At 30.9% G+C, this 16,491-nt stretch overlaps 1 protein-coding gene across 1 annotated transcript; it reads left to right on the plus strand.

The window, feature by feature from the left end:
- Positions 1 to 10,554: 10,554 nt before the first annotated feature.
- Positions 10,555 to 13,550, plus strand: LOC141678128 (mannan endo-1,4-beta-mannosidase 6-like). The gene is made up of 5 exons (XM_074484374.1): positions 10,555 to 11,117; positions 11,876 to 12,073; positions 12,177 to 12,299; positions 12,605 to 12,816; positions 12,963 to 13,550. Exons 1-5 carry the CDS (start codon positions 10,725 to 10,727, stop codon positions 13,366 to 13,368), a joined length of 1,332 nt encoding a protein of 443 aa, XP_074340475.1. The 5' UTR covers positions 10,555 to 10,724; the 3' UTR covers positions 13,369 to 13,550.
- Positions 13,551 to 16,491: the final 2,941 nt, after the last annotated feature.

The raw sequence follows: 16,491 nt of genomic DNA on the forward strand, positions 1-16,491 counted from the left end.
CCTTTAATCTATCAGTTGATACTACTTCATTTATACAAAATTACAAGGCATGAAATATTTACAATTAGCCTCCTATTTGCATATCCACTAGTAGTCAACATAACTTATAATTTCCCACAACTTCTAAGAATTATAACTTAAATACAGAGACTGAAATGTGCTACATTACTAAACTTATTTCTAAGTAAAGCTACTCCATCAACGGATAGCCAAAGTGGTCTTATCCGTTGAGGATGCAAACACTAGATTTTTACTTAAGTGTTTTGTTTAACTTATCATCAAACTAATACATATATTCCTAACAAACTTCATGTTGGCATGTCCTAATCTTCGATGCCATGGCCATGGATCATCATTTATAGTGATTAGGCACACATTCACTTGCTTGCTCATGTCACATGTATAAATTTTTTTATTTCTAGGGAAAGTGAGAACCAACTTTCCAAATTTATCTAATATAGAACAATGAGTAGTGTAGAAAATTACCATGTAATCATTGTCGCATAATTGATTGATGGAGAGAAGATTGTACCTTAACCTGGTGACCAATTAAACGTCGGAAATTTTAACTTTCCCATTTCCGATATCTCCGATGCCGACAATGTTTCCTTTACTACTATCACCAAATGTTACGCTCCCCGCGGTAACCTTTTTAATGTTGTTCAAGAGTGACTTATTACCGGTCATATGTCTTGAACATCCACTATCAAGGTACCATATGTCTTGTTTCGCGGCAAGACAAACCTACATACATGATTCATTAAATTTATAGGTACCCATTTGTCTTGAGGTTCCTGGGGTTAGTACATCATATATAACATTTGATTTATGAAAGAATCTAGGCATGGTATAATCATCATTATGCATATAAATATTTCTAGATGCATAAGGCCTAGTTTGAGGTTGATAATACCTAGAGCTATCATGAAATCTTGATGGAGCATGATAAACATTATCTCTATTATTAGCATGGTAAGTAGCATAAGCATTTCTACTAAGAGGTTCTTGTCTTCTAAATGCATTATCATTTACATGATATTGTGTATTTCTATTTTGAAACATAGTTGGTTGATGAGACCATTGTTGCCTTGGATTCTTATATTCCATATTTTTATGAGGCACACATTTATCATCTTTCTTGTATGATTCCTTGCGAATCCATACATACTTTCCCTTAATTTCACCATTCTTGAATTTGCAATATTGAATGGTATGTCCCATTTTATTGCAATAAGAACATTTATAAGATGGTGATTCGGGTGAAGTCTTTATTGGTGATACAAATCTCCGAGTATTTCCTTTAGGAGGAGAATTCTTATTATATCCCAAACCTTCATGATTATATGAGGTTTTTGTATGCACCATTTGATCCAACATCTTATTGCCTTTTGTAAATTTTTGAATGACTTATTCAAGATTTTCATTTTCTTTCTTTAAGGCATCAATCTTGTTGTTAAGGATTCTTTCTTGATCCTTAATTTGAGCTATGAGTTTATAATTTTCTTCTTTTAACCTTAGAGCTTCACCTTTAAGCTCATTGGTTTCTAATAGCTCATTTTCTTTATCAAGATTATTTTTATAAGATGTTTCTATATCTTGAACATTTGATTCATTTAAAATCTTTAAGTTCAATAGATCAACGTGAAGTTTACAAATATTATCATTCAATTGTATATTTTCACGTTCCATCTCTTCGTCTTTGAAAATTAATGATATATTCTCTGTTTCAAGGTTGATTATATTTTCTTGAAATTTATTTACTTCAACCCTGATGAGATGGTTTTGATCTTTTAGAGATGTAATCTCTTTTTCATCTTGGACTCTTGAGTCCATCATCCGAGTATACTCTTTATTTTGAGTATGATGTATTTCTTCTATTTTCATTTTCTCGAACCATACTAAGTGAAGCCTTTGATCAACATCTTTGTATTTACTTTTATATTCTACCACAAGTCCAATTAAATCATGTTTATTCATGTCCATAAGTGATAAATTAGATTCATCCAATAATGATTTAATTGAGACGTAGTTAGATGTTACCTCTTCATTTGTAGAGGAGATTTCCCTAGATGTAGTTTCTTCTCCGAGAGCCATCAAGCATAGATTCACCACTTCTTCACTAGCTTCCGGAGCTTCTTCATCTTCACTTAGATCCCAACCATTTTCGGCCACGAGACTTCGTCCCTTTAAAAGTTTAGGACATTCTCTTTTATAATGACCGGGTTGTTTACACTCGAAACACACATCTTGTGTTTCCTCCGGAGATGGATCTTTAGGTTTTGGAGGAGTGTAAACAGGATGGTTTGTAGAGGCATTGGCATTACTATAGGTATTTATATTTTGATTGCCTTTGCCTTTATTGTAGCTCGTTGACGGATAATTACTCTTATAGTTGGAAGAATAATTTTGAGAGTAATTTGGCATTCCGTTAGAGTTAAAAACTCTTTGTTGATTATTTTATTTTAGGAAGCCTTTTTAGTATCTTTGAGCTTTGCTTTGAAGTACACGGCGAAGTTGTCTCGTGAGTAGAGCAATTTCACTCTCTTCGAGATTTTGGAGTTCCTCGTTTAACTCCTCGTCGTTTTCATCTTCATCAATTAATATGGCTTTTATAGCCATATTTTTCTTTTTATCCTCCACCTTTGGAGCAACCTTTTCCGGAACATTATCTTCTTCGTAAGCACGAAGATTTCCTAATAGGTTATCAATCTTATACTCATTTAAGTTGTGCATCTATTTTATAGTAGTGACTTTAACCTTCCAACTAGGAGGTAGATATTTGAGCACTCTTCTATTCTTTTCATTTTGAGTATAATTCTTTCCAAGTTGAGATAATTCATCGATAATACGAGTAAATCTTGTTTCCATATCGATAATATTTTCTCCTTCTTGGAGTTTAAAGTTCTCATATTCTTGGATCAATGTATCCATCCGAGAATCTTTTATATCAGTGGTTCCTTCATAGGTTACCACTAATTTGTTCCACATTTCTTGTGCCGAATTGCAATTATTTACTCTTTTATATTCTTTTTCCAGCAAGTGCACTTGTGAGAACCATTTCTGCCTTTGCAGCTATATTCATTGTGGCTTCTTCCTCTAAGTTGTATTCACTAACCTTCTTTTCCACGATGATGTCATCGATAGTTTTGGTAGGAATGCGAACACCATCTTCTATAGCCATCCAAACTTTGACTCCTTGAGATCTAGCATAAATATGAAACCTCGTTTTCCATGTTGCAAAGTTGGTGCCATCAAATAGAGGAGGTTGTGAGCTAGATAGACCTTCACCACATCCAACGGGATTAATATACGCCATTTCGGATCATTTTTTGTTATGCCTGTAAATCTGCAAATCAACTAACAAACACGTTAAAAAGCACCGCTCTGATACCAATTGTAAGGTTCCGTAAGAGGGCTATTTTAAGCTAGAAGGGGGGTTGAATAGCTTAATTACCAATTTAAAAATTGGTGTGGAATTTTAAAAATATTTTATCCCTTTTTAAAACTTTACCGAGTGGTTATGCAGTTTATATGTGCGGAAGATAAAGTGCAAGGAAAGAAAATACCACACGGTGATTTTATCCTGGTTCGCGATGGCGCAACCTCTAATAGATTCGCTCACCCCTACTCCAGTCCCCGAGCTCCTCTCCCGGACTCGGGATTTTCCCTTATAATAAACTCGCTCCTTTAGTAGGCGGAGAAGCCTTTACACCCTTTACAAGTATTTTTCTTGGTGCGTAACACAAGGGTCACCACCTCAAAATAAATGTAATACCTACACAACTTATCTTAGACAATAACTCCCCGCTATTTCTTCAAAGTTGTTGTAGAGCCTTTGTGTGGACTTGACTTCCTTAGCTTTTGTCGGTCTTGGATCTTAGTGATCCGGTCTTGGGTCTTTCCTCTTCTTCACGGTGCGAAGACTACTAACTCCCCATTAGTACGTCTAGGACTTGGGTCTTAGAACGAGAATCACCTCACGTCACTTCACCTCACTACAAAACACTTTTGAAAAACGGTTGGAAAAGTTCGCCGAAAAAATTTGCCGGAGATTCGGCCGGATTTTGGCACTTTGGTCGAACTTGGGCAGCCCTTCGGGAGGCCGGGAAGTGCTAGTGGATGAGCTCACTTGTTGGGATAAAGCTTGGTTGGGTGAAGCTAAGCTTGGGTTTCAAAAACTTTGTATATATGTAAGTATATTGAAGAGAGAGAAGGTTTTTGAAAAGAAGTGTGTGTATAGAATTTGAAAGAGATGAAGAGAAGCACTTCTTGAAAAAATCCCAGCAACTTTGTGGCTCTTTAGCTTGAAGAAAATGGGTGGGGTGGGGGTTTATTTATAGGAGAAGTTGGGTGCTATGAATGGTTGAGATGTGAGAAGGAATGAATGGTTGACGGAGTGTATCACATGGATTGATGACATGGCAAGTAGGTTGTGTTTCTTTGCAAGTGGGAAGGAAGCACAAGCTAGTATTCATTCAAATCTCAGCTGATATATATATTTATGTATATTAAATATATATTTTCCTTTTCTTTTAATCATTCTTTAATTACTTTAATTAAGGATTAAGCACCATTAATTATGACCACCCCAAAAACTCTTAAATAAATATCATAAAAAATATGATAATTACTTAAATATTATAAAATAATGTCCTGCAAGTTTTGGTCAATTTTGGTCAATCGTAACTAGGTCAAACGTGGTCAACTGTGGGACCGACTGCCTCGATTTTTGTGCCCGGACAAAAATTCTCTGAATACTATGAATTTTTTACCATACTTATAAAATACCATTTAAATGATCCATACCAAATTTCAAGCCATTATAGCATGTGGAAGTATTTTATATAAAAATGAAACTGTTATGTCAGCCTTTCTTCCGAATAAAAATATCGTTGGTCTTGAAATAAAGGAGATGGATCTTTTGACCAAAGTTTTGACTTGTATAAATACTTAAAATATATTTCCTAATATATAAAATATATTTGGATGATAGGAAATGTGTTTGAGTATTTTTGAAATATTTTCTTCGAGAAATGCTGATTTTACGAAACGAAAGAAAATTACTGTAAGTATTCATAAATGAGTTGCAGAACTGGATATTAATATTCCAACCTTGAATATTAATAATATTTGAATAAAAAATCTTTTAATATATGTAGAGATATATTTTGGAGTGAAGAGTTAAATATTTTTGATATAGCACGAGACCTCTAAAGAATATTTCTGCAATATTCCTTATTCGAGCTTGTTGTTATATTCCTGTTGCAACACAGATCTAAAAAACATCATATCTTGATGTTTATTCTTTGATCATATTGCCTTAGAGATATATTCCATAAAGATATAATTTTGATGTTTTGTAAAAATGGAATATCTCTTCTATCTGTTTAAAAGACATGATTTTGCTAGTTTGACTTTTTGACTCTGATTTGGATCAATTAAATTCATGTCATAATGGAAAGGATTTATGTGTACTTAATTTTATGTTTAATCGTACAAATACCAAAATAAATAATATATCGAAGATATCCTTTCACACCTGTTAGCTATAAAATCTAGTGGAAACCAAAAAATTAAAAATATATCTAACATGTAAAAAAGACGTCTCTCCAACATACACACCTATTAGCAAAAATTTTAAATAACGAGAAATCAACGTGCTACATATATTGCATAACAATCCATCATCTATATCACATCCACGTCATTTCTCTCCAAAATAAATGTATTCTCCAGCGATAACCCTAGTCATGTGTGTAGGTATACATGTATATATATTCATAATTTAATAGTTATAATATATATGTGTATTACTTTTAAATATTACATTTTAATTTTATTTATGTTAAGTGTAAAATTATTTTATTATAAAAATATAAAAAAAAATCATTGTTTGTTTCAAAAAAGTTATTGTTAACTAAATTTATTAATTTCTTTTATAACTATTTTAATGTAAATTATGTATTTATAAAAATTACTTATAAACGCTAATAATTAAAATTAGTAAATGTTTTATAATATATTGGTAATGTTTGTTAAGTAGTTATTATATCAAAAAAAGTTATTATTAATTGTATATTTTATTTTTGCTTGTATTAAATAAAAAATATTTATTAATAATTCATTTACAACATCTTTTTTTCAAAAAATAGATATAAAATATGAATAAAATCGTTAAAATTTAAAAATAACAATCAATATTATTTTTCAATTATGACTAACTATTATAGACTATATATTTTACACTGTTTTAACTAATAAAAAGAGTTACTACACTTGAAAATGCTTTTAATTAGTTAATTAATTTTTGTTAGTTGATTAAATTTAATTATGGCAGCAAGTTGGTTCAGTTTGTTAATTAATTTGTTAATCTGTGAACATGTTTTTCTGATTGAGAAAAGTATAATATATAGTAGTGCCTAACTTTCTTGAGACTTTAAAATGGTATTTTTGGGAACCATTGATAGCTTTATATGGAAAATATGTTTAAAAACCGAAAGTATTCCCGATGTATCAGTACATTATGTCATGATGATATTAAGTACGTACAATTATACATATGGGCCTGTTTGGCTACCGGCTTATAAGCCACTTATGACTTATAAGCCCTTAACAGCTTATCGACGAGTGTTTGTCGACCCAACTTATAAGCTGAATTTACAACTTATAAGCTGATAAGTTGAAAGTTGGCAGTGACGTACTTTTTTCCAACTTATTTTCATTTTTTCACTTTTTTCTAAAGTTTTGATTTTAAAATATAAATTTTTAAATATTTTATAATTTAAGATTCATGAACTAAGATAATTATATTTAATAATTATTTGTTTTAATTCATTTAAGTAAAAAAAATTCTGACTTATAAGTAAATTTATCCAAACACTTATAGAACTTATAAGTATTTATCAACTTATCACTTATTTCGCACTTAATCATTTTAAGTCATAAGTTACTTATTTTAAGATTTCCCAAACGGGCACATAGAGAACTCACCTAGCATTTACAGAATATTATTTATTTACGGTTCACTAAATGAAAGTTATATGCAAACTGATTTTTGTCGAATATAAATTTAGTTTAATGTGCAAATTTAACTAGTTATTTTATTAAGGTGTAAATCACGGTGAATCGTACCATATCGCACCGCATATTTGTATTGCGATTTATGCGGCTTTTTTGCGGTTGCCATTTGAGAATTTAAGAAAACCATACACGCGATTTGGTTGGTGGTTTCGATAAAAAAAACCGCACCGCCCCAACCGCAATAATCCCTAAAAGAAAGATTAGAATGGTTAACGAAAAGAACTTGAAAATAATTTGAATGATAATAATAGTATAATTTTTTTTTCGAAATCTTTTAAAGAAATCATGAATATCAGTAATTAATCTTTATAATATATAAATTATTCTTATGTCGCAACTATGATTGATAGTTAGTTGAGTAAAATTATATATAAATTGTTTGTTAGTGTTAGTGCGACTATAAATAAATAATTGCAATTCATTTATTAAATTGTTGTAAATTTTGAATAATAATAAATGCATATTTTTTGAGTAATCAATTAGCTCGCTAGATGTTAATAACCACTAAAATATATATTAATTTTATAATTTTTAGCTTATAAATAAACGATATTAATATAATTTACTCAAAAATATTACAGAGAATAATTTATATGCATACACACGCGCATATGACTTTATCTTTATTAATCGTAAAAAATTCAATGTTAATGTTGTATTCAGTTTTTTTTACTAATATGACTTATATTCTTACAATTGAGTATCTGTTCGAAAATATTTTCGCGATGAGACATAATCGAGTCCATAATCCGGGACGACATAGATTAAATACTTAATCACTTAAACTATTCAATCGTACTCGTATTCATTGATACACTTGAAAAGAACAATAACAGTCTTTATGGTGTGAAAATAAGAATGATCAATTTTTTAAATGTGTTAAAAATTCGGTAGACTGGGTCAACTTAAATTGATAAATTATTACATTGACAATTATCTCACATCGTATAAAATTAGTACTTTGTTCAAAGGATGAAAAACTAAAACATCAGGTCAATTTTAGTTAATCGATTATGACATTGACAATGTTATAATATCAGCCTAGACGTTGAATCTTAAAAAATAATATTTTTCATTTAAAATCAACTTTTTTAACCATCGTGTAAATTTTACTTTGTTAAATCTTACAATTAAGTCATTTACGAATTTAATTATGCATTTTAAATTCTCTTAAATGGAGCAATGTAGTTGTACATTAATGATGACTTTGAATTAAAAGGGCTCAATACTCGTAGTTTATTTAACCAAAACTCAAAAATTTTGCTCAACTTCAAGTTCAACACATATGTTAGTTTTTATATATCTCTCTATAAACATATGAACAGTATTCTATGGATTGAGTTTTAATTGTTTTCAATTTAAACGGACAGTGACTATTTCAAAGTATTCATTTAAATAATATAAATTACAAAATATAAACAAGAATACATATAATTTGGTTAATGAGCTATTTAAGAAACGTTGTACCCATAGATAATTTCTTACATAAAATCATACACATTGATAAAAAAATAACTTGTATTTAATATATATGAGACGTATCAAAATATTTACTATTAAGAAAATAATCAAAAAAATTATAATTGTGTGGTACACGGAAAAAATCTAGAAAATGACTCTTAAATCGCACGGGTTATTATACCAATTCGTTAGTAATAGTTAAATGGACATTATTTTTTTAAAATGCGAAACTGAAAATTATATTACAAGTATCTATTTAAAAATCATAAATTTGATATCGAAAGTCTTTATATTCAGACGGGGTGGGTGAATAGAGCTGTGAACGAGTTAAACCGTTGATGGGCTATTCGAACTACACTTGTAAAATATTTGAATTCAGATCTGTAATAATCGAGTTGTGCTCAAACTCGACTTTTTCAAATTATTTATCGAGCCGAATTCAAGTTTCAAATTACTCGACTCGTAAGGTTCTTGAGCCTTATCGAGTCTATATTATTTTTAATTTTTATTATAAATATATTTTTATATAAATATTTAATATTTTATTTATATATTATATATTAAATCGAATCGAAGTCGAGTCGAACCTATCGTATTTCAAGCTTTTGTTAATACTTGGTGAAATTTATTCGAGATTTCGAGGCAAATTTCAGCATATTTTTTTTATAAATATATTAAATATTGTGAATTTTATATTGTAAGATTGCTCATAAAATATTTAATATTTATACATGTATTCTCAAATAAAATGTTTATTCATGTATTCTGCAAAACAAAGTCAGTACAGTATGAAAATATATTAAAGCATGCGCTGTCATTGTATTCTCGAATCTAATAAAAAAGTAAAAAAAAAATTGCTTATTTTTCCTTCCCTTATGAGAACAAACTTAAAAGGAAACTTTCTTCAAATATTCAAATTTATTTTCTTCTAAAAAAATTATTCAGGAATAAACGGAATGAAATGAATTCTTGTAAGTGATCATGAAAATTTAAGAATATACATTTAGCAAAATATTAAAAGTAAATCCAACATACAGACTTTTCATTTAAATGGATGTTTCGTAATAAGGATTTACCAAAAATACTACTTTTTATGAAAATATTTGCAAAAAGACGAACACCGGTTGCATATGTGGTTGGATATGAGGTTGAAACGGTTGTATATGTGGTTCCAAGTGAGGTTGATACAAATTTTTATAAATATGTTCTGTAATTTGAATATTTATGCAAAAATCCAAAATATTAAATTTTGTTACTAGTATTCTATAATTATATAAATCGATATCTCTCGTATGTACAAACATCTTAAATATATGACCTTCGTATGGAAAATGGTATCATATTTAAATAAAAATATTTAATGAAACCATAGAAAAAATTAAGATTTGTAAATTTGAAAATCGGATCAATTCGGTTACGTCTCCAAAATTTCAATAATAGATCAATTTTTCGAGTACTCGTTTGTGGCCGAGTACTCGCTTAAATACGAATCGGCTCACTAGTCCCGAATACTCGTCCAAGTTGACCGATTTTTAGAATACCTGAAAAAATTAATATACAGCTACACAAACATTATTAAGATATCTCATATAATTTTATAATGTTCAACTAATATTTGAAATATTACATGATAATGGTATTAAATAAAAAAGTCAATGATAAAATATTATATTATCAGTACTAATATTCCTAAAAAATTTCAAACATCAAAACGTTTGATAAACAATTACCAACAAGCACAATTTTTTTAACTTTCAGGCAGAATCTTGAATAAAAAGAAGTGGTCGTTATGAATTTTCCATTTGGTAATTTATGTACATGAAAAAAGTTTCTTTACCGCATTTGCCATCCCGGAATTGAAATGTGATGTACCCAAAAAAGAGAGAGGAAGATACACTACATTTTTATCATTATCAATAACTTTATCATGTGTTTTTCTTTTCTTTGAATCATATCATTATCATTATCATCTCAGGTACTGATTTTGTAATGCAGTTGTATTCTCTCTAACAGAAAAAAAGTTAACATTGACCAGGGAAAGAGAAAAAAAATACAATTTCCCCGCCTACTAAAACCAAATGAAACTCTCCTCACCCTCTGTCATTCAGACAACAAAAGCTTAAAAACCAAGCCCATATTATATATATCTTAAACCCCTTGTAATACAATCCAAAAAAACAGCCATGAATCTTCATTTAAAACACATAAAAGTCTACCATGTTCTTGGCATATTCTCCCTTGTATCCATTCTGTACTATAACTTCCATGATCATATACAATTTCCAGTATATTATACATGGCAACCAAAGATGAGCTTTGTGGGAGTTAACTCAACAAGATTTATGATCAAGACTAGTTCGAAAACTTGTTTCGAAGACTTTTATGTAAATGGTTGGAATTCTTATTGGTTGATGCAAGATAGTTTGAATGGTCCATCAAAATCAAGAGTTTCTGAGATGATGAAGAGAGGAGCTCAAATGGGAATGACTGTTTGTAGAACTTGGGCTTTTAGTGATGGTGATTCTCCTAATGCTCTTCAGGTGTCACCTGGTGTTTTTAATGAAAGGGTCTTTAAGGTTTGTTATATTTCTTGATGTTTTTATTGATTTCAAGTTAATTTTATTGTTTGTGACTTAGTTTTGTTGTTTTTTTCTGGATAGTATCTTTTTTCTGTTGTTGCAAGAACAAAATTTATGTTTTGCAGTGCTTGATTTGTTAACAGTTAATATCCACCTCTCTGGTACTTGCTGTTAGAGATGGTTTTGTTAAGATTTTCTATCCAATTTTGGTTAGTTGTCATATATATAGGTGGTGAAATATTAACTGATTTAGCCTACGTTTTGTATTACTAGGCCTGTGATAATACTGTGATCGCGATTTCTAGTACTGTGACTCTTGATTTGTAGCTGGTTTGTGGAGTTTGTGCTAACATAAAGGGAAACATGACCTGATATGTGTGTAAAGTTCCTATAATTAGATTTGTAGTATTTAGTACTTGGCTCTTTCATGTTTTTCATCTGCTTTTCATTTAAAATATGAAGTCTATGCTGTTGGAAGCTTATTGTCATTTAAAGTTTAAAGTTTGTTCAGTGTGAAAATAGGATCTTAATTTATTATACAACTGTTCGGTCTCGATATAAACTTTCATTTGGTTAAAGTAGCCTGAACCATTGATGTTTTTCGACTAAAACTAGCTTAGCATTCTAACAAAATGAATGACTTGTTAATTTCTGGCAAGTGTTTAATCTCATATAAAGTTAAGTGTTTATATTGTCAAGTGACTTGTCTATACTTTTAGTTTATGGCACTATATGTAATGGCTCAACCGTTTCAGGGGTTAGACTATGTGATAGTTGAAGCAAGGAGACATCGAATTCGGTTGATTCTTAGTCTTGTAAACAATCTAAATGCGTTTGGCGGAAAAGCTCAGTATGTCAGGTGGGCAAAAGAAGCTGGAATTAATGTATCTTCATCAAGTGATTCATTTTTCTCCAACGCTGTCATCAAAAAGTATTACAAAGATTATGTCAAGGTAGGCGATGCTGAGTACTTATCAGTAAAGAAAAAGTGTGAGATGAGCTCTTAGAGAAAACACTTATCTTTTCTAACCACTGTACTGTATGTCTACAATCTAGGCTGTTGTGACACGAAGGAACTCTTTAACTGGAGTTAAATATTCCGAAGAACCAGCTATATTTGCTTGGGAACTGATTAATGAGCCCCGGTGTGAATCAAGTTCATCTGCTCCTGCTCTGGAGGTGAATAATCATAAAAGTTTTAGATGCATGTTCCTTTTAAGTTGCACCTTCTAAATGGATTGAAAGTACAGCCGAGGCTATTTAGGTTGTTTTGTAAAGAGGACCATCTTACTTGTATACTATCATTTTCTTGAAAATCTTTATCAGTTAGTTCTTCAGAATGGGTAACCATATTTGTTTTGTTTTCTTATTGTTGGAGTTTCGCTTTAAAATCATTATGCATTTATTATCTATGTTGTCCGTACTCCATACCTCGTATTATTATGTCATTCGTGTTAACTTGATGTTGTTCTACCTACAAACAGAATTGGATAACAGAGATGGCTGCATATGTCAAAAGTTTGGACCCCAAACATCTTCTGACTGTCGGGCTAGAAGGGTTTTACGGTTTCAAAACAACGGAGAAATCCACAGTAAATCCTGGGAAATGGGCAGCATCACTTGGATCAGACTTCATACAGAACTCAGCAATTGAAAACATAGATTTTGCTTCAGTCCATGCCTATCCACATAGCTGGTAAGTAAACTTGTATTCGTCAAATTTATTTTGCTTGACTAACTTCATTTCCCCACGCGTTAAGCTGAAGCATTAAAAACTCAACTATTTCTATTTCATAAACAATAAATAGCGTTCCAAAAAAAATAATCTATGTTATGATGCAGGATTCCACATTCCGACTTAGATGGAATGGTAGATTATCTTTCAAATTGGATGGATGCCCATATAAAAGATGGTCAGGAAGTTTTGAAAAAACCAGTTCTGTTCTCAGAATTTGGCTCTCCTTTAAGAAAGAAATTAGAAGGACCGTATGATAGAGATATATTACTGAAACAAGTTTACGACAAAATATACGAGTCCGCAAAGAAGAGAGAAGCTGGAGCAGGAGTTTTAATTTGGCAGTTACTGGTTGAAGGAATGAAGCAATACAGAGACGAATTTTCACTTGTAGCACGGGAGCATCCCTCGACCTATAATTTAATAGTTCAACAATCAAGTCGTTTAAAGAATATTTCTTCGCAAGGCAATGCAAACAGGAAATTTCACCACATCGGTCGCTGTTTAGCTTAGATCTTCTGAAGATGGCTGTATAGGAAGCGGAGATTCTGGACACGTAGTTGTGGATGGTACAAAACTCTAGTAAAGAATGTTGATCCAATGTCACTAGTTTTCAGCTTTGAGGACGGAGTTTTAGATTCCTCTGCGCTGTTTGTTAAATATACATTCTTGATTAATAATAAAAGATGAATTACTGTTTAAGATTTCTAGAAACAGCCAAGAGTCTGTTGCAAATGAATACTCTATTACAATGATGTTTCTATGTGAAATGATCTTACAACCAAAGACGCACCAACACGAATGCATAATCTTTGGTTTTTCTTAGTTCTAAAATAAAGTTGCAGAATTGTTTTTGTTGAGAATGCAGATGCAGTAGAGATCAGCTACCATCCAACAGATCCTGTTTTGCCGTTTTGTTGTCCAAAATTACCTGGAATTTCATTTTCTTTGTTAATTATGTGTTTCTTTTAATAAATATTATGTTAGACTTGAGTTATTTCTGATTAAAATCTTGCATACTTATTTCAAAAGAACAAAAGAATTTATCAATTTCATTCATTCTACATTTTCAATCAAGTAAGCTTTTTATTCTTTTTTAAAATAAACAAATCCAAACAACTATACTTGTTTTGTGCGGTTTTGGAACCGAATTCGAACTGTTTGTAACAGGACCCAGAATTTTGAAATCAAAACAAAATTGGCTGTTTGATTGGATTTTCAATTTTAAAATTCAAAGATACGCAGTTCCAGTTTCAATTTTATCATAAAACCACGTCAATCCGATCCTTATACTTCTTTACTTAAAATTGTCATCCGCAAACCAAACCGCAAACAAACCGCAAACAAAATTAGCTGTTTGATTGGATCGGATCGGTTTTGGGGTAAAATCGAACCAAACCGCGAAGAGCGGTTTTAAAAAATTGTCATCCGCAACCGCATTTGCGGTTAACCGCGTCATTTGCGGTTGCGAATTTGCGATTATTGCGGATCGGTTTGCGGTTCAACCACTTATTTCAAAATAATTAATAATTTGCAAAAAAATAAATTCGGAATATTAATAAATTGAAGTTTAAGTTACGTGATAAATTACATTCAAAAATAAAATATAAACTAATGCTCCATGTGGAGTAAAGATATTAAAAACATACAAAAATGTGGAGACGAGAGAAAAGAAAAAAAAAAGGATAAAAAAAATTATAGGTTAATTATATTTTCATTTGTTTGGTTATATATCTTATAATGATTGTGAATTTTATGAATGAAGTCTTAACATTAACCTAAGATATAGTTGATAAATGTGTATACTTATTAATTTATATGATATCAACTACATTTTTGGAAATATATTTTATTATAAATATATGTTGCGAGTTGCGGTTGCGATTTTGCGATTTTCAAAATTTAAAACCGCATCCAAACCGCGAATGAGCGGTTTTTAAAATTTAAATCCACAATCAACCCGCATTTCGCGATTATCCGCAAATGCGGTTCGGTTGCAAGCGGTTGGATGCGGTTGAGCGGTTTGTTTGTACAGCCCTACAATACAGCCCTACAATACAGTGCGTCTGAAATGCCTATTTTAAGGATAAAATCATATACTGTACTTTACTACACCGGACATCTGATCCGATCCGCTCCAGAAAAAATCCAAAAAACTCGATATGAAAAAAGTTGAAAAGCACGATACAAAAAAAGCCTGATTTAAAAAAGTTTGGATAAAATTCCGAATTTAAAAAACCTGAAAAAAATCCCGGTCCGACCGGAATAAAAGCCCAAACTTTTTAAAAAAACCTAGAAAAAAAATAATTTTTTTTTATATAAAACTTAAGAATATGCAATATTTTTATTATATTTTTAAATATTATTATACAGTTAAGGTACAAGTCTGTGTAATAGTGAAAGTGCCCCTGGTCCTCGGCTCTTTGGTACCGCTAATTTTAGTAGGAGTAGTAGTAATGTTGTAAAATAAATGATGTAGTTTAGTTGGTACAACTACCCTGTTCGTAGGGTTTGGTAGTAGTCCTCACCTGAGCTGTTGTTGCTGTATGATCTGTGGCCTGTGGGGAATAATTACCCGTATGTTCAATAATGGAACAGTTATTTAATTATAAATGAATAAAAACATGTAATTAACTAATAAATGACATAAAATATATTGATAGAAACTAGATATAACCGGAAATTGAATTAACAAAAAAAGGGGAGATAATCACTTAGTTCTAATAGAAGATTTAAAACAGTCTGAAAGAACAAAACAGTTCAGTCACCTATCTTTCGATAAGTCTAAACTTTTTTTAAAAATATTATGAGGATAAAACAGCACAGAATAATCCGTCCAAAATCATGTAATACTCAACAACAACCTATACCTCGATTTACCCAAAAACTTATGCACAAATACTCTATGTGTGTGGAGAGAGAATAGAGAGATAAGAAACAGTTAGTGTTTTCACAAGTATGTGAGATTTGTTTTTATTTTTCAAACGTTAAGTTATGTATATAAACAAAACTAAAACGTAACTAAAAGTTATTACATTAATCAAAATATAAATTCTGACTTAAATTGTCTTTAATAGAATATTTTCAGAATCAAAACTATAACGGTCAGTAATTAGAGTTTATCAGCAAAAGTTGATATGCCTCAGACTCACATCAGCATTTAACTGCATATATTGATATCATATCGGCATTTATTCAGCTATACAGAAAATGCTGATATCCACGTTAGTATTATTAGGTATTAAAATAATATTAAAAAATCAGAAAATATTTTAATCAAACTATTAGTAAAATTCTTGGTCAATGTCGGCTCGCGCGCGAGATGCTGAGACATTCGCCCAGATCGCCGTTAACAACATATATTGATACCATATCAGCATTTATTCAGCTATACAACAAATGCTAATATCCACGTCAGTAATTATTAGGTATTAAAATAATATAAAAAATCAAAAAATATTTTAATCAAACCATTAGTAAAATTTCTGGTCAATGTCGCCTCGCGTACGCGAGATGTCGAGACATTCGCCCAAATCACCGTTCGACCCGACCCGACCCGTAGCGTGGCCTGACGTGGCGAGGCGGTGGCGCGCGTGTGTGCGCGCGAGGCACACAATAACACCATACACACCCACA

The sequence above is a fragment of the Apium graveolens genome, chromosome 8 (genome assembly GCF_009905375.1).
Source record: "Apium graveolens cultivar Ventura chromosome 8, ASM990537v1, whole genome shotgun sequence".
Taxonomy (NCBI): Eukaryota; Viridiplantae; Streptophyta; class Magnoliopsida; order Apiales; family Apiaceae; genus Apium; species Apium graveolens.